This window comes from Nelumbo nucifera, chromosome 5 (genome assembly GCF_055504915.1).
Source record: "Nelumbo nucifera cultivar China Antique chromosome 5, China Antique-T2T, whole genome shotgun sequence".
Taxonomy (NCBI): Eukaryota; Viridiplantae; Streptophyta; class Magnoliopsida; order Proteales; family Nelumbonaceae; genus Nelumbo; species Nelumbo nucifera.
Window position 1 is genome coordinate 63,400,938 of NC_142653.1, and position 18,628 is coordinate 63,419,565.

Sequence of the window (18,628 nt, forward strand, 5' to 3'; positions counted from 1 at the left end):
AGGGAGTGGATAAGTAAAAAGGACCGCATTCTTTTCCTTCGTGTAGATGATTAACTGCAACAATCCATTGAAGACAATATACTTGCCAGAGTCAAAGAAGGAACGAACTTTTTGAAGGTGTACTTCCACGGAACCACTAAATTATTTCCTATAGCAGAGACGCATTAATAAACTAGGTAAGAAAAGAAAGGATATAATATGATGCATCCAATGAGAAAGTCTCTGTTTTGAGGGAATTTCTTCGGGTAGAACTGAGCAACGAGAGCAATGACAATGATGATGATTCCCAAGAACAATCTGATATTGCTCATTCTCACGTCTTCCACATATCCGCGACCGGTAACGAGCTAGGAGAAGAAACGCTATTAAACAATCAGATGCGCCATAAATCTAATAGAAAGGAGGGGAAGAATGGATCCACTCAGAAAGAGAAAAAATGATTTGGGAGCTGTTACCTCCGTGACAGATTCGTCGAGAAGATGTTTGATAGAATGAGGATCCATCAGATTAGCCTTTTTAGGGTTTTGGGGAGAAGGGTTACCGCTGTGCACCATGTCTCCCATCTTTTCCTGCATTTCGGGTTATTCCGCTCTGAGAATGGCAGAGAGAGAGACGAGACTTTTTTTTGTAAACAGAGAGAGGAGACTTAGACTACTCGTAGGCTGTCACTTCACTTGATTAGGTCTGCTTCCGGACACGGGCACACGGCCAATAATTATTTTTGTAAATCTTGTGGGAAGACGTATAAAAACGAGAGGCCCCGAGGTGGGTTAACACTTTTAAAGATTGTTTTTTCCTGTTCTTTCAAACAAAAAAATGAAAGAAAAAAAAACATTTATTTTTAAGACCATATTCGTTTGCTTGAAGTTTATGGTCTCAAAGTGCAATAATTATGTTAAAAGATATATTAGTATTAGTGAATTTTTCTTTTCTTCAAGTCTGGATGAGATATTGTATTTTGATCATATATACGAGAGTTTTTGAGTATCATTGGAAAATAAAAAAGTTGTATCATTGCATTTAAAGAAATTAGAGTTAAAGGAAACAAACAACCATTTTTCTCTTAAAGTTAAAATATTCCTCTTAAGAAACAAGAGTTAAGATGAAATGAACAAGCCCTAACCTTAGCCCGCCCTAAAAGTTTATAAAATTTTAAATTGTATAAAACATTCCCCCCACATCCAAAAGTTTGAAGAGAAAAAACACATGTTCATGTCTTCCATCAGATGAATATAGAGAATATAGTACCTATTGAAATGTTTCTTTTAAGTCCTCTAATGCTTAGGTATTTGTTTCTCCAATTATTTTTCCATTCATTGTAAAGTTGGTCCTCTTTGTTGTTTAAAATCTTCATCCAAGCAACACGAACAAAAAAAGACAATTAGAGAGTATGTCTTCAATTATTATAGCTCTTGCTCAAAATAAACCCATATGCCTTAATAATTGAGCATGGAGGCTTTGGATGTCTTTGATGTCTCTAAATCACACCAACTTCATAAATCTTGATAATTTATTACACCTCTTTCTCAAAACAAGCCCCTATGCTTTATTAATTGTGCATAGAAGCTTCAAATGTTGTTGAAGATCTCTAAAATGATATAGAGGCTTCAAATTTCTTACACTCTAATAATTAAACATGGAGGCTTTGGATGTCTTTGAAGATCTCTAAAATCTCATAGATTTTTTATATGGTATTATCAATTCGTATTAGTTTTTATTAAAAAATCTGTATACATTATTATGTTGCACAATGGAGACATTGGGCAAAAAAGAGAGGGGAGAGGAAGAAGTTCATTGGTTAAACATTGTTGCGGGTAGTATTAAAGGGACAAGGGACTATAACAGTTGGTCAAGCAACTATTTATGTGAGCATTTATTTAATTTGCATGATCAAATAACCATTGAACAATGAATTAGTTTCTAGTGGTTACATGGACAATGATGATTCCAAGGTGTGGTATTGTTTCGTAGGTTGTACGAGGACTATACAAATCAACACCACCCTACCCATTCAATACACACTCCTTTTCTTCTTCCAAAATACAAATCAACATCATCCATCCCATTCAATACTCACTATGACTTCTTTTACACTTCTCTTAAACTTACTATGACTTTTCAAAACATCCATAGAGCCCCCAATCATTGAGTTTTATTGTGTAAAGCTCATCTCTTGTTAAGATTCCCGTTAGATGATCATTAGTGACCATCAATAAAATTTGTCCATGTAAGCATTCAAGTATTTTGTATGACTAAACTACCACTAAAATGGTTGCCTAGACTAGGCTTAAAGTATTATGCCCAAGCTCGATTCTAAAATATGTGGGCCTACTTTGGGCCTATGACCAAGTATGGGGTAATTTCATTAAAAAAATATTTAGGATGTATTTGATTCGAAGGAATAGAAGCCTAGAATCAGAATTGGAATGACCCATTCCGATTCTTGCCATTTGGTTGAGCAGAATGGGAATGATTCCCATTCTAGGCAGAATGGGATTCCCCCATATGGGGAAATGGTCATTCCCGACCCCTCCCTAGGGAAAGCGACTCCCATTCCCATCCATTTATTTTATTTTATTTTTTGACATAAAAACCCATGTTCAATTCTAAACCTTTGTTCTAAAATTTGAGGATTCTCTAATCAATTCCTTCGACCTCCATATTAGTTATCACCGTCACCAACCCCATCTTCAACGAAGTAAAACCGCTACCAACCAACTCCATCTCTGGCAATGTAATACCGCCGATGACCAAACCACATCCTTTCCTCCTCCTCCTCCTCCTTCCAAACCAGTAGCCACCGCTCTTTGGGTTTACAAAGCAATCTAGAGTATTGTTTCTCTTCTTCTTCTACTGCTTGTAACGATAATAGCATCTATCCCAGACGCTAGAAGCTTGTTGTGACATTTTGTCGCGCAAGAGGTTAACAATCTTGACGAAGAGTTCAGGTTTCACTAATCAACTAGTTTGGATCATCCACCTCAAACATTGATTTCAATAGGTGTGAGGCATAGGCTTGAGATTGGTAGTTCCAACGTTGCGAGACACGAGTCAAGCAGTCTACGAATTTTCCCTCTCTGTTCATGAGACTCTTGAGGCTAGACTATGAGATTTGAAAATGGTAAAGGAGGCTGAGTGCTTCATCACTGGCTGTTGTAAACTCAAGTCCATCCTCCACCGATGTAGAGATGTCACTCTTAACTATTGACACCAAGAATTGAACAACCCGTACAGCTTCCATGCATCTCTTGTTTCTATAACTTTAAGACACCATCGACTTGAGCTTCTGTAGACATGTCATCTGCAACTGTGGCAACAACATCATTGAGTATCTTGGCCTTATCGACGGGTGGCTTCGGTGTCAAGAATGGTTCAATCCCTTTCAAACATCTAACAAGCCCTATTTGATGTTCCTGTCAACAATGGAGACCCATGCTAGGAAGCCATGATTAGAAAGCAAGTAGCGGTTATCAAACGCCGAGAACCCATTTCAACAAGTTTGCTTGTTGGTGATTGCAACAATCAACCATGTTTGAAATCTGACCGATGTTCAATAATGGATGCCTTGTGTTAATAGAGCAATCTAGAGTCATTAACAGCAAGTTTGTTGAATATTGTCATGTCTTGGCATTCACTCAAACCAGCTTAAATCTATCCCTAAAACTATCAAGAATTACAGGTGGGTTATTTCTTCTTCTTCCTCTAGTTCGAGATTGGTCATTTCTTTACTATTGCCATTGAAGTTCTTTTAACTAGAGCAAAATTGGAAATTTAGGTTGATTCTGATTCCGGCTTCTAATTGAATCAAATAGCAACAATCGGAATCCCATTCTGATTCCTGACTGAACCAAACAAACACTAGGAATAGGTGATTCTAATTTCGATTATGGTCCTGCCTATGAACCAAACGGACCCTTAATAAGCTTGATTGGCCATTTAGGGGTAGTTCGGCCATATAAAATAATTAAATGCTTACATGGACAACTTTTATTAATGGTCACTGATGTAGGCGCATTCGGTTGGCCTATACGGAGCTGACATGTGTTGACTAGAGGACGCCAGCACAGGCTAGCCATGAGGATGCTCAAGGTTACCTAACGTAGACCAGGTAGACCCAATCACAGGGCATTGTGTGGTTCTAGTAGAGCATCTCGCCAGGACCTCGTACAGCTCGCATCTGGACCATTCGAGCACAACTACCCCCTGGCAACTCCGACTATAAATACGAGGTACCCCCCACAAGGTAATGGATTCGAAAACCTTTGTGATCTCTAGTGCTCTCTCCTCTAAGGACTCCTACTATAAATACAAGGTACCCCCACAAGCGCTATCTTGAGACATCATCTGGACCCCTCGGTTCCAAACTCATTGCCTACTTGGTGCACATACTAACTTGACCGTTGGAGTCCTCGCCTCGAGTCATCACCCTAGACCTCTAACACCCTCTCCCTTGCAGATTCACTACCGCAAGAGTTGTATCTCATCCCTTTTTGGACGCCCTTCTCAACACTAGCCCTTGGCTTCTACCATATTCAAAGGATCCACCCCGGCCTCCAGCCCTCAGCCTCGGCTTGTCTCCTCCGAACCCTCAAAGCCTTTGGCCCTCCTTTGAATCTTGGGAGTGAATTTACTTTGTTGCTTTCGGCCAACCCGAGCATCAACAATTGGCTCAATTTGTGGGAAATGTTGCTAAGATGATCCCCCAAAACACTGCAAACTCAAGATCTCTTAAGCTTCAAACAACATAGTATGAAGAGCCAGGAACCTCCAGAACCTAGTCACGAATGAACAGTTTCAAGCGGTCGTCGACCATTTGGAATACCTCGTGCAGTGCGTGGAACAAGCCTGACCCCAGGCAAGATGTCCCTCCCGAGGCGACCGCCTTGCTGGGGTGTCAGATCACCAGGGCTGGCATGAGCACGTCGAGCCCCCAGCGCTCGGCCTGGCCAACCCTCAATGGGCCAAGCCCACCGAGTCTAGCAACAACCGACCCGCCAGCCCAACACAAAGAAATGTGAGGCCTTCTAGCCGAAGGGAGGAAGAGCCAGCGCAGTCTGAAGACAACTACCAACATTTTAAACAACACCACTGTCGTAGGATGGAGAACCCTTAGGATAAAGGTGGGCACCTCGGCCATCATAGAGCCCACTCAAGGGCTGAGGGCCGATGTTGCGCCGGTCTCATACCTTCATGACGTCCTGAACAACCGCCACGCCATACGGGAGGTGCGTGGTCCTGCCTCAGAGCATTTCGGAGTTCGTGCCAACCCTCACCATGCCCACAAAGATAGATACGAGTGGCAAGCTCCAACTGACCCTCGGATTGTAGAGTTGCGAGCCGAGCTAGGGGCTGTCAAAGATGAGCTCTGCCAAGTCTGAGAGAGTCGGTTTAATGCCTTAGCCGATCAAAGCAATCCGACGAGTAGAATGGATGCCTTCACCCTGGATATCATCTCCGAGCCTCTCTCCCAACACTTCAAGGCTCCCGCACTGGAGATGTACGACGGGACTTCAAACCCCGATGACCACCTGGAGAGTTTCAGAGCGCTCATGATATTCTATGGATATTCCGATGCCTTGACATGTTGGACTTTCCAGGCCACTTTCAAGAGGGTCGCCCATCGTTGGTTCTCCAGCCTCCTGCCTCTATCAATCAGCTCGTGGGAGCAATTTGCCAACCTATTCCTTGCTTGCTTCATCAGTAGTAGACGATGCTAGAAAAGCATAGTCTTGCTAATGTCTATCAAGTAGAAGCAGGGAGAGAATCTACGGTCCTATATCGACCGCTTCAAAAAAGAAGAGTTCGAGGTCTATGACCTCAACCCCATGTTCTCTATGCATGCTGCCATTAATGGGCTCCACCTTGGTTCGACCATGAAGTGCTCGGTCGCCAAGACCCCGCCGAAGAATAAGCTAGACTTCCTCAAGAAGGCCCAAAAGTATATTGTGGCTGAAGAGGCTTTGGCCGGAGACCACCAAGGAAGGGAAGCCGAGCGCTACAATGGGCGGAGACCACCACCACAACAACAACATCTGCAAGGACCACAAGAAGCCACTAGCCACGACACTATCTTACAACCAATACATGCCACTCAACTCCACCCAGACGCAGATACTGATGCAGATCAGGGAGGAGAAGTTCATAAAGTGGCCTGAAAAGATGAAGAGGAACCCCAAGAGGAAAAATCCCAAGAAATACTACAAGTACCTCCGCGGAACTAGCCACGACACAGAGGAATACCATGTTCTGAAGAATGAGATAGAGTCCCTCATCCAACAAGGGCATCTTAAACAGCTTATGGGTGGTGTGCCCAGTTCCTTATCCTCCCAACAGCAGCAACACTAGTAGATAGTCGGAGTCATCGACGCCAGGAGCACGGCCTCAGCCCGCAAGGCCTACGCCAGACAGCTAAACATCCAAGGGCCAGACCCCAAGAAAACGAAATAGCAATAAACCCTCTCCTTCATGGATGAGGACTTGAAGGGGGTCACGACCCCCATGAGGACGCTTTGGTGATCTCATCCATCATCGCAAACTTCGTAGTTAAGAGGATTCTTGTCGACACGGGCTCCTCGTTCGACATCCTCTTCTATGAAGCTTTTGAGAAGACGAAGATAGTGCCTGAGCGCCTCCAGCCAACCGATGTCCCACTGGTCGGCTTCTCCGGTAACTTGGTCAGACCGGAGGGAAGAATTACCCTACCTGTCATGGTAGGGACCGAGCCGCAGCAGGTGACGAGGATAAACAAGTTCTTGGTCATGAGGATCGGCTCGCCCTATAGTGCAATCATGGGGAGACTGACCCTTCACGTGCTTAGAGTCACCACCTCATCATATCACATCGCCCTCAAGTTCTCCACCGAGCATAGCATCCAAGTTGTTCGTAGGGACCAGCAAGCGGCCTGCCAATGCTATGTGGCAGCACTAAAGGGCAAGAACAAGGAGGCATTGCCACTAGAGGGCTTCAACCATAGGGAGGAACCAATGAGCCGAGGCCAACCACCCGAGGACCTCATCTTGGTTCCCCTAGAAGAGGTCGAGCCCAAGAAGACAGTACGTGTCGGGTCCAACCTTCCATTAGAGTGCCTATCTGAACTGGTAAGTTTCCTCAAAACTAATGTCGATGTCTTTGCTTGGTCCGCCATTGACATGCCCGGAATTAACCCTTCGACCATCACTCACAGGCTGAGCGTGGACCCAATCTCTAGGCCAATTCAACAAAAGAAGAGGAACTATGCACCGGACCGTTAGAAGGCCATAGGAGAGGAAGTTGGCAAGCTACTCAACGCAGGCTTCATCCGAGAGGTATACTACCGAAACTGGTTGTCGAATGTGGTTTTGGTAAAGAAAGCTAATGGGAAATGGCTGACCTATATTGATTTTACAAACCTTAACCGAGCCTACCCTAAGGATAGTTTTTCTTTATCGAGGATAGACCACCTTGTTGATGCCACTACAGGGTACGAGCTACTCAGCTTCATAGATGACTTCTCTGGATACAACCAAATAAAGATGCACCCAGAGGATGAGGAGAAGACCTCGTTCATCACCGAGCATGGCATTTACTACTACAAATTGATGCCCTTTGGCCTCGTCAACCAAGTGTTTAAAAGTCAGATGGGGAGGAACGTCGAAGCCTACATAGATGATATGGTGGTGAAAAGCCTGAAAGCCGAGATGCATACCTCAAACTTGGCAGAGACCTTTTGACACCTTACAGAAGTTCAACATGAAGCTAAATCTTAGAAAGTGTGATTTCGGTGTCACCTCAGGTAAGTTCTTAGGCTTTGTCGTTACTCAAAGAGGCATTGAGGCCAACCCTAACAAGATACAAGCCATATTGGAAATGGTACCCCCTCGGTCGGTGAAGGAGACACAGAGGCTCACTATTCAAATAGCCGCCCTCAATCGCTTCATGTTAAAGTCAGTCGACCGCTGTCTGCCCTTCTTCCGCGCCATCAAGAAACTGAAGGACTTCAATGGACGATGGAGTGCCAGCGTGCCTTTGACGAATTCAAGGCTTACCTCACCTCGCCTCCCCTCCTCGCTCGGCCGGTTCTAGGAGAAACCCTATATCTATACCTGTTGCCCGGGGATGAAGCAATCAGCTCAATTATGATAAAAGAAGATAGAACACAGAAGCTGATATACTACATCAGCAAGGTCCTCTGCGACACCGAAACCAGGTATCCCGAGGTGGAGAAACTGGGCTTCGTCCTCGTGGTCTCGGCTACAAAGCTTAGGCTGTATTTTCATGGTCTCACTATAACGGTTTTGACGAACCAGCCCCTTAGGGCAGTCCTCACCAAACCCGAAACTTCGGGGCTCTTGACCAAGTGGGCCATTGAGCTCTCAAAGTTTGACATACAGTACTAGCCGAGGCTCACTATCAAAGCACAATCCCTAGCAGACTTCGTAGTAGAATGCAGCTTTAGCTAAGCCCTCCGCCGAGCCCCCGAAGATGTTGAAGGGGACCGCCCGGCTGAGGAGGCTCACCCCAAATGGACACTCCTTGTTAACTATTCATCCAACACCAAAGGGAGTGGAGCAGGCCTCATCCTCCTCACCCCAGATAATGCAGTCATAGAGTATGCGTTAAGGTTCAACATCCCAACATTCAACAACGAAGACGAGTACGAGGCCTTCCTCGCTGGTTTGCAGCTTACCAGGGACCTCGACTCCCTACATGTTGAAGCCTTCAGCGACTCACAACTAGTGGTGAACCAAATCAACGGTGAGTACGAGGCCAGAGCGCAAAGCATGTCCAAGTATCTCGCCAAAGTTCAAGAACTAGCCCGTCACTTCCAACACTTTTCCCTACAGCAAGTCCCGTGAGCTGAGATTGCAAGAGCTGACGCCCTTTCTAAGTTGGCAAGCACCTCGGATGCAACCCTCGGCCGCATTGTCTGCGTGGAGAAGCTACCTTGGCCCTCTATAGAAGAAACCCAAGTACTTCCAGTAGAGGCTGAACTATCTGGGATGGACCCCATCATCAATTTCCTATTGACAAAATGACTGCTCGACGACAAGAACGAAGCCAGGCGACTCCGACGTTAGGCAGCCCACTACACCTTGCTGGAAGGAAAATTATACAGAAGGTCATTCACCTTGCATTACCTCCAGTGCCTTCGCCAGGAGGAGGGCGTGTATATGCTTCGAGAAATTCACGAAGGCATTTGCGGTAACCACCTCGACGGCCGAGAACTAGCCCAAAAATCACTAAGGAAAGGGTATTTTTGGCCGACTCTTCACAAAGATGCAGCCGGGCTGGTACAGGGGTGCAATCAATGCAAGAGACATGCCAACTTATGCCATCAGCCGGCCACAACGATCTCGGCTTTTAGCATCCCCTGGCCCTTCACCAAATGGGGAATGGACCTCCTCGGCCCTTTTCCTCAAGCAACAGGGGTAGGAAATACCTCCTCGTCGTCATGGACTATTTCACCAAGTGGGTAGAAGCTAAACCCCTGGTTACCATCATAGCTCGAGCAATTCAAAGCTTCTTTTGGAAGAGCATTATTTACCACTTCGGCCTCCCCCATATGCTGGTCACCGACAACGGGAAGCAATTTGATGATGCCAAGTTCTAGGAGTGGTGTGCCTCCCTCAGCATCAAGCAGTAGTACACCTCGGTAGGCTACCCCCAAACAAATGGCCTAGCTGAGGTCACCAATAGAACTATACTAGATGGACTGAAGACTAGACTCGACCAAGCTAAGGGCCTATGGGCTGATGAACTAAGCAGTGTACTTTGGGCATACCGAACCACACCTCGGATGGCCACGGGAGAAACCCCGTTTGGCCTGACCTATGGTATGGAAGTCGCTACCCCAGTAGAGATCGGCCAGCTGACACTCTGAATTGAAGGATACGATGGAGCCGAGAACAATGAAGCACTCAGAGTAAACCTAGACCTACTGGAAGAAGCTCGAGAGCAAGCACAAGTAAGGGTGGCTGCCTATCAACAATGGGTGGCCTCCTACTACAACTTGAGGGTAAAAGAGAGGCACTACAAAGAGGAAGGCCTCGTCCTCAGGAAAGTCATGGTCCTTGAGCCAGGTGTGGGTAAACTTGGTCCCAACTGGTAAGGCCCCTACAGAATCAAACAAGTCATTGGCCCTGACACCTTTCACCTCGAACACTTAGACGGAAGACTCGTCCCTCGGACATGGAACTCGGAGAATCTCCGGATGTATTACCAGTGATTTTATGTTTTGATGGCCAAATGATGAATGAATAAAGCAAAGTTCCCCTTCAGCTCAATGCTTAGTGTGTGTTCTCACTATGTCCCAAGGATCCCTAGGCTTCGCGATTGGCCAAGGCGCATAGCCTCTCCTGAGGACCTTGTGCCCGTGCCGAACCATTGCTAGGACACATTGCTAGTGGCGAACACCCTAACTTAAAGCCTCACCAAATGAAAATACTTTAGGACAGCCAAGGCATCATGTGCCTCACTACCCACCTCGATGGAGGATGGCCTCCTAGTCATATATACATAGCATGATTAAATAGACGGAAACCCTGACCAACTCGCCGGTTCGCCTCGACCCGAGACCATAACCTCCCCGGAGCTCCACCTCGGCCTCGCTGAAGTAACCACTTGGGAAGGAATTAGCTAGATGAGCTACAACTTGACCTTGGCCTCTCTTCCATACTTCAGCATACCACCTCGGCCTAGCCTAAGTAAACACTTGGGAGAAAAACGAGCCAGGCAAGTTGTAGCTTGGTCGCATACCCTTGCCTCAGCCTCAGCCTCAGCCCCTCCACAATCTAAAATGAGTGTGTACCTAAAGCAAGCCATTATGAGCTATTTTTTGAACTGTGATCTCTTCATTGGGAGAGGTAGGGACCTCTCAATAAAAAAGAAAGAAGGAAAAGAAAAGAAGAGAAAGAAGAAGGAGAGAACACCATAAAACAACTACTTTGAATTCATTCATTCATTTTGTAAAGTGTTTACAAAAAATTTTTTCTATGGCCTTAATGCCAGAGCACATCTAGTGGTATTCAAGTGACTTCTTGAAGGCCTCCACCACCTCGGACGCCTGCTTCTTAGCCTCAGTGGCCCGCTCTTCGGTTAGTGTCGCCCGCCACTAAGCCTTTGTGACAATGCTGTCGAGGCGAACCCTTTCCTCTTGCTCCTTGACGAGGTGGGCCTGTACTTCCTTCAGCTCAACCTTCAACGTTTTCTGGAGTTGCTGCTCATCCTTGTGGACCTTCTTGAAGGTGTCCTGCTTGCCCTTGGTTGTGACAACCGCCACTTGGAGCTTCTCATTCAGCTTTTCCATCCAGTCCAAGCACTCTAGGGTGAGGCCCATCCGGTTTTCTAGGCCAACAAAGTGGTAACAAACCTGCATCAAGCACCATTAGTATGAACCACAACAAAGAAAGAAAAAAGAGAAGTACAGAAGAAAGGACGAAGACTAAAAGCTTACCTCAGCCAAGTGATAAAGCCCCTCATCCCGGATGGTCTGGGGGTCACTTTGCATCATTTCGAAGTGATCCCTTGGCAGAATCGCCCCGCTCACCAGGGCCTTGTCGACCCCCTCCTCAGTGATGGAACCTCATGGATCTACCACCGGGAGGGGGGGAGAATTTTGGCAAGCTGCCTGGCCCCCTTGACCAGCTCTAGAGCAGAAGCGGGGGCAAGCGAAGGCCCATCCAGGTGTCCCTTGGTGGGAGGCTTCTTCATCACGGCACCCCCAATAGGATGCTCACCGTGGCCACCTTCTTCGGTGGCTGCTCTCTTAGGGCCTCCTTAGCAGGCCTCTTCTTACCCGCCTTGGCCAACTCGATGGGCTTCTTGGTCACCTTGGTCGGCTTCTTGGCACCCTCAGCTGGCCTCTTCCCCTTGTCCCCTCGACTTGTGGGAACTTGTTATTGATTAACCCCCTTGGTGGGGGCTGACGCCCGCTCATCCCTTGCGGGCACGTTCTTGGCAGGCCTCCTTGGCGTCTGCCCTACTACCTTCTTCCCTACCTGGGCCTTCTGATTGGCGCGGGCACTCTCGAGCAACAGTCTCTTGGCGTCCATCGGCACCTCTGCAAACAAAAGAAGACAAGTCAGTATTACAAAATGAGGACAAAGGGAACATGTCAAAAAACTCGGAAACCTCTCCTACCGAGGGGGGCCGAGTTGAGCCCCGTGAACACTAGGGGAAGCCCCTCCTCCACCAAAGCCTTGGCCTTGACTATCCCCAACACAAGCACGTGAGCCACAACACTTGCCTCTTCGTTTTGAAGCAGAGGGGGACACTTCTCAACTATCTTGCAGGCCTCTCCCCACCTCGACCTAAACGTCCAACCTTTGGGGTGAGAGATGAAAAAGGATTTGCCCTTCCAATTGTGGATGGACATGGGGTTATCGACGAGTCTCCTCCTCCATGGCTGAAGGTAGTACATGCTAGCCTCGGAAGAGTGCTTCCTCGGCACAAACATGGCATGGAATAGCTTCGAGGTCAACTCCATGTCCCGAAGTCGAGCCCACACCAACATCGTTATGGGGGTCCTAATGGAATTGGGGATGATCTGACTGATCATGATGCCATACCACTCCAGTAGCTTCGAGATGAGGGGATGAAGAGGGAATCTAAGACCGAACTCTAAAAAATGTTGATGTATACAAATTTCCCCCTTGTTAGGGGTCTACGGCCGATCACCGACATCTAGAACCCTAAGTTGGTAGGACCGAGGTATGTGAAACCTCATAGCTAGGGCTTTCACTTGGTTCACGTCCAGAGTGCTAAAGGTCGGCCATGGCCACCCTTTGGGCAGCACTTTCAGCCACTGCCCCCGGGACGGACTCTAGGATCTTCTCCCCCTCGGCTTGGGGTGATCCCTTTGGCTCGCTTGGCGTCACAGATGCGGCGCTCTCATAGGGAGGGTCCTCGCCTCGGCAGCTACCCTCGACATCCCCAGATCCTACCCTCTCCCTCAGCACCATCACCTCTTGATGAAGGGGGACGACAGCCAGTGGACCTAAGGGAGAAAAAGGGGAAGGAGTCTGAAGAGAGCTCCCTTCTGAACCGGCCAGAAGTTCATAGCACTCAGGGCCAGAATGAAAGTGAGACGTGGTTTGAAAAGTTACCTAAAGACGAAGAAGAGAAGAGGGAAGACGAGGTGTGTTGAAGAATTGAAGGTCTAAGAGCAATGTTCACTTTACATTAAGGGCGCCTAGAGACAAATGACAAAGAAAAATCGCTACTAAGGCCATTATTTATAGAAGAATGAATGGCTTATATCTACCGGATCCAATGGTCCTGGGGCATCCGCGGAGTGAAACTTGGTGCCCAACCTCGGGGAAATGAAATGATGCCTAGTGAACTGACGCCCAGCTTTGAGGAAACGAAATGACGCCTAGTGAACCGACGACCAACCTTGGGGAAATGAAACGACACCTAGTGAACCTGCGCTCAGCCTCAAGAAGACAAAACGATGCCGAGCAAACCGACATGCCCATTCACCGCAACCCACCGGTTTGCGTGCACAGGCCCGGTGGACGCATAGGCCAGTTCACCTAGAGTGCCCGTTCCCCTTACGGAAGGCTCTCCTCGCGCCAAACCCGTATCACGCATGGCCCCAGACCGTTGTCGCGTGGGTACAAGGTACAGGCTCGGCTCCGCCGAGCCCCCTCCACCTTGGGCTCCCTAGCCAAAAATAAGGCATCCCCAATTTCACCTCTCCTCTACAAACTAAAACCATGCCGAAGTAGAAGTGAGATGAAGGTGACGCCATTGCAGGGTACACTCCACTGAGCAAGCCCGATGGCACCTACCAATATCGACACTCCCTTTGGCCGAAGCCGATGCCCTTTCCGAACCCCTACCTCAGCCTCGGAAGTGCGGGGCAAATGATGTAGGCGCATTCGGCTGGCCTGTATGGGGCTGACGTGTGTCGACCAGAGGACACTAGCACAGGCTTGCCGTAAGGATGCTCAGGGTTACCTAACGCGGACTAGGCGGACCCAATCGCAGGGCGTCACATGGTTCTGGCAAAACATCTCACCAAGCCCTCGTATGGGTCGCATCTGGACCATCTAAGCCCAACTACCCCTGGCAGCTCCGACTATAAAAACAAGGCACCCCCTCCCCAACAAAGTAAAGGATTTGGAAACCTTTGTGATCTCTAGTGCTCTCTCCTCTAAGGACTTAGCGCTATCTGAAAGCTCGTCTGGACACCTTGGTTCCAAACTCATTGCTTACCTTGTGCACATAATAACTTGACCATTGGAGTCCTAGCCTTGGGTCATCACCCAAGGCCTCTGACACCCTCTCCCTTGCAGATTTGCTATCGCAAGAGCCGTATCTTATCCCTTTTTATACGCCCTTCTCAGTATTAGCCTTCGACTTGTACCATATTCGAAGGAGCGATCTGCCTCGGCCTTCGGTCCTCGGCCTCGGCTTATCTCCTCCTAACCCTCAAAGCCTTCGGCACTCTTTTGAAGCTTGGGAATGAATTTACTTTGTTGCCCTCTGCAAACCCAAGCATCTACAGTCACTAATGGTCATCTATGGGAAATATTACGGAAAGTGAATTTTAGACAATAAAACTCAGGGGGCATTCAAAAACCATAACTTGGCCCACCAAGATCTTTTATTTTGAAACTCAAAATAGCTAAATCCCAAAATGAACCAACAAACCGGAAGTTTAAGTGAATCGACCAAAACAACCTCTCTAGATCTCTCATATTCTATCTTTTACAAAGTTGGCAAATCATAATTATGTTAGGAGCTTCCGAATCCAAGTTTTAACTTAATTAGAAATTCTATGATTTGGCAACTCCTAATTACATTAGTAATAAGAAAAACCCAATCCCATTATCAAATCGACACAAGTAACCCACCCATGCACATAACAACTTAAATTAGTCATGTGACTAGCCTTACTAGTACTTAGAATGGGTTAGACCCATTATTCTAGGGTTCTTATTCACATTAATTCCAAGTCCATTAGATCTGAATATTGCTTGGTGTGGGACCTATTAAGCTCTCATATCAATCCATATAGGTACTACATGGGCCAATACACTAGGTGAACCTAGTGAACCCTTAAGCCAATTGAATTGGCCTTAGAATGGGCCCAACACTTAAGCATAAGTGGTCTTTGGTTTCAGCTACCCTATGAAGCCTAAAGACAATGAGTTAATGTGAAAAATAATCCCATTATATTTTAACCCAAATGGTCTTTTTCTTTTAACCTCTTAGCCTATAATTTTTATACATTACTCACAGGGAAGGACCTCTTACTTGATTGCTAAATGTAGTGTTGCATCTTCTATTTATATAGACCACACGATTAAAAATATAAATGAATTTTATAAATTGATTTCATAACACATTAAAATCCACCGCCGACAACTTTAGGCTTCCATCAGAGAGACTATAAACTAAGATATTCTCTTTGCATGACAAAGTGGTTAATTCTATCACGATGATCACCCACCCAAGTGATATTCCAAACTGGTCCTAACATACCCAAATATTCAAATCTATTCAGAAGAGAAGTGATTTGGAAATCCTTCTCTTTCATAGTCTTTGTCAATTTTGTAATGATTGCAGCCATTTTAGTAAGTTGCTCTTCAATTGAGACAACTCTTGCCATCATCATAGACATAGCAAAACAATACCCTAAGGATTCAGAAAAGGTTTGGTTTTAGAACACTTATTGTGATGATGACATTATTGAAGGTGTTCTAGGCCTTGATCCATTACTAGAGTGTTCATTAGAAGATGTGTACCTATCCTTTTGTAGTAGATTATTTATCAAAGAAACATGTCATAGGGATACACTTTTCTTGCCTACGTTAGTTTTAAATCTAGCCAATGAGATGAATGATTTTCACTACACAGCTTTTCCTTGATTCTCAACTCTAAAGGGAAGTACACCCAAATGGTTAAGCAACTCCAAGTTTGCTTCAAGTTGTTGGGCATGTATAGCTAGTGCCAATAGAAGTTGAGTTAAGAACATCCAAAGCATTTTTCTTACCATTGATACTTGCAAAAGACCTTTTCGAAGACACCAATCAACTGATAGTCTGAAAATAAGTGTTAACTTGAGAGTAGGGGTGGATTTGAGTCGAATTGAGTCGAATACTTGTCTATTCAAGTTCAACTCGTAGAAATAGTGCTTGGCTCAAGCTTGATTCAAGCTAGAGACTTGAGCTCAAGCTCAACTACAAGCCAAACTATTTCTAAAAAATAAAAATTATACATATAATTTTTTTTATTTTACATACAACAAAATTAAGAATTATAAAGATTATTTACTACTGTACATAAAAATAAAAATATTATATATAAGAAATATTATTATATATAATAAAAATTATTTATTATATATATTTATATGTATGTATGTATGTATGTATGTATAATAACAATTATTTATTTATTATACTAGGCTTGATTAGGCTTGTGAGCCTCATAAGCCGAGCTTCACTGGGCTCGAGCTCGACTCAATTAGCAAACGAGCCTATATATCGGGCTCGGACTCAGTTTAAACTGAACCAAACTCAAATAGCTCGTGAGAATCTTGGCTCGTGGCCACCCCTACTTAAAAATAAGAGAAAAGAATGTCCTACCAAGTGTGACAATAATTCCTCAACACAAATTTTGTGTATAAATGCAAACACAAGAAAATGATAACAAATTCAAATAAATTGATTTCTTATATTTAAAGGATAAAAACCTATGATTCTCTCTTAAAGATGCACTTCTTTCAACTTGAAGCTTTGTATCTATGTTGATGTTGAGGATCATATGGCGTGCTCCTATACTTCTGAGAATGATGGAGATTACTCCCTTCAACTGGGCTTTGAAAGCTTGATAAAAAAGGATTTTGTAAGACTCCATGAGTGTTATGGCTTTGCTCTTTAAAAGATGGTGTGTATGCTTCCTCCTTTTAAAGCTTTCTTACTTCACTTAGTTTTCTTTCCCTCTTGATAGGAACTCCAATCAATAAATTTCTTGGTTTAATGTCTTCCTCCCCTTGATTGAGGTTTTGATTGGTTTTCTCACCCTTTATAATGAGTAAAAGGTTGTCATCATTACCATTCTTGAAGAGAATGATTACTTATCCATTATTCAATCTTCAATCATTGCCTAACTTCCATCTATGAGAAGATGTTCTTCCTTGATTAACTAGCAACTTAATTAGTTCTAGTTACCTCTTATAGACAAGAAGGTTGGCAAATTTCCATTCATGTAGAGAAATATTTCCCATCACTTATATCTTTCCAATTAGTGGCTAAATTTCCACATATGTCTCAATTAACTAGAGATTTGATTAGCTCTAATTACCTTTTAGGGAGAAGGAGGTTGGAAAATTGCCATTTATGGAGGGAATGAGTTTCAATCAATTATTCTCTCTTCAATTATTTACTAGTTTTCCATCTTTAGGACTTGAGAGGGCATGAGATGGGCTCTAGTTGGATTTATTTCCATACACCACCAAGACTTGTATTTTGATTTTTGAATTTAAATTTAAATTTGGATTTGACTTTAGAGTGGGTCCAACATGGACCCCCTTCTCATGCTAATGGACTTTTAATTTTGTAAAAGCAAGGCCCAAATGGAAGGGGTTCACACCAAGGCCCATGTATAGATTTGAGTACATGAGGTATGCGCAAAGAGAAAAGACAGACCCATGAGCAAATTTGAGTTTATGGGGGTAGGACCCATTTAAAAGACCATGAAAGTTTTAATGTCTACATGATCATCTAATTAAAATTATCAAATGTTTTCACTTATGTTTTTCAAACATTCTAGCAGTTGCCCTATTTTAATTCCCAGTTATATATATATATATATAATGAACATCACAAATTTTTAATTTCCCATACAGTTAGGTCTGTAAACGATTAAATTCGAACCGAATCAGGCTAGATTCAAATTTGATTTTGATTATTAAATCAAATATTCGATTCGATTCGAATTTGACCGATTCACTTTTCAAATATGAATTCGAATAGGTTCGAATCCGATTAGATTCGAATCTGATTTGATTAATTGTTTTAGAATAAACAAAATTTGAAATTTAACTGGTCCTAAACTTCTAATTTTCCTCTAATACATTATTCTAGTTTTTTTGTTTATTTATAATTAAACCCCACAAATTTTGGGAAAAGTGATATTATCTAAATGATTCTAGTTTTCTAGTTTTATTGAAGGTAATAGAACATAAGTCATATGACCACAGGGTTACAGTTTTGGAATTGTGCTATGGGAGCTATTAACAAGAAAGGTAATCATAAGTAATTTATTTTTATAACTGAAATGGGTTCTTTTGTTTAACTTCTCTTTTTCTTTTTCTTTTTTTTTGGGGGGTGGGGGTTATTCCATTTAATCTTTCTATAATAATGATGGAGAAAACCTATAAACACTAATTTTCTAAGTACAACAAAGTTGAGAGATAGAAAATCTATGCAGATTGGTCCAACTTCGTAAAGGCAAGACCAATTCATTGATTCATGGTTTGGACTAGTTATGTGGATATGGTTTTGCCCAATGTTTTTTGATAAACAAGGATGGGGTATGATCGAATTGGCTAAGGGTTGAGTCAAGGTTTAACGATAGTCTGACTAGTTGGCTTGGTGATTGGTCCAACTTCCTAAACATTGGTTAGTGCATATATATG

At 44.3% G+C, this 18,628-nt stretch overlaps 1 protein-coding gene across 1 annotated transcript in view; it reads right to left on the reverse strand.

Moving 5' to 3' along the window:
• The window catches only part of LOC104588627 (signal peptidase complex subunit 2-like), a 30,229-nt gene extending 29,515 nt beyond the window's left edge, over window positions 1-714 (reverse strand). The window contains exons 1-3 of the mRNA XM_010246646.3: window positions 456-714; window positions 196-347; window positions 1-82 (exon numbers count right to left, since the gene is read on the reverse strand). Coding sequence (XP_010244948.1) covers window positions 1-82; window positions 196-347; window positions 456-575 — 354 coding nt within the window. The 5' untranslated portion in view covers window positions 576-714. The remainder of the gene's footprint in view (window positions 83-195; window positions 348-455) is intronic.
• Window positions 715-18,628: the final 17,914 nt, after the last annotated feature.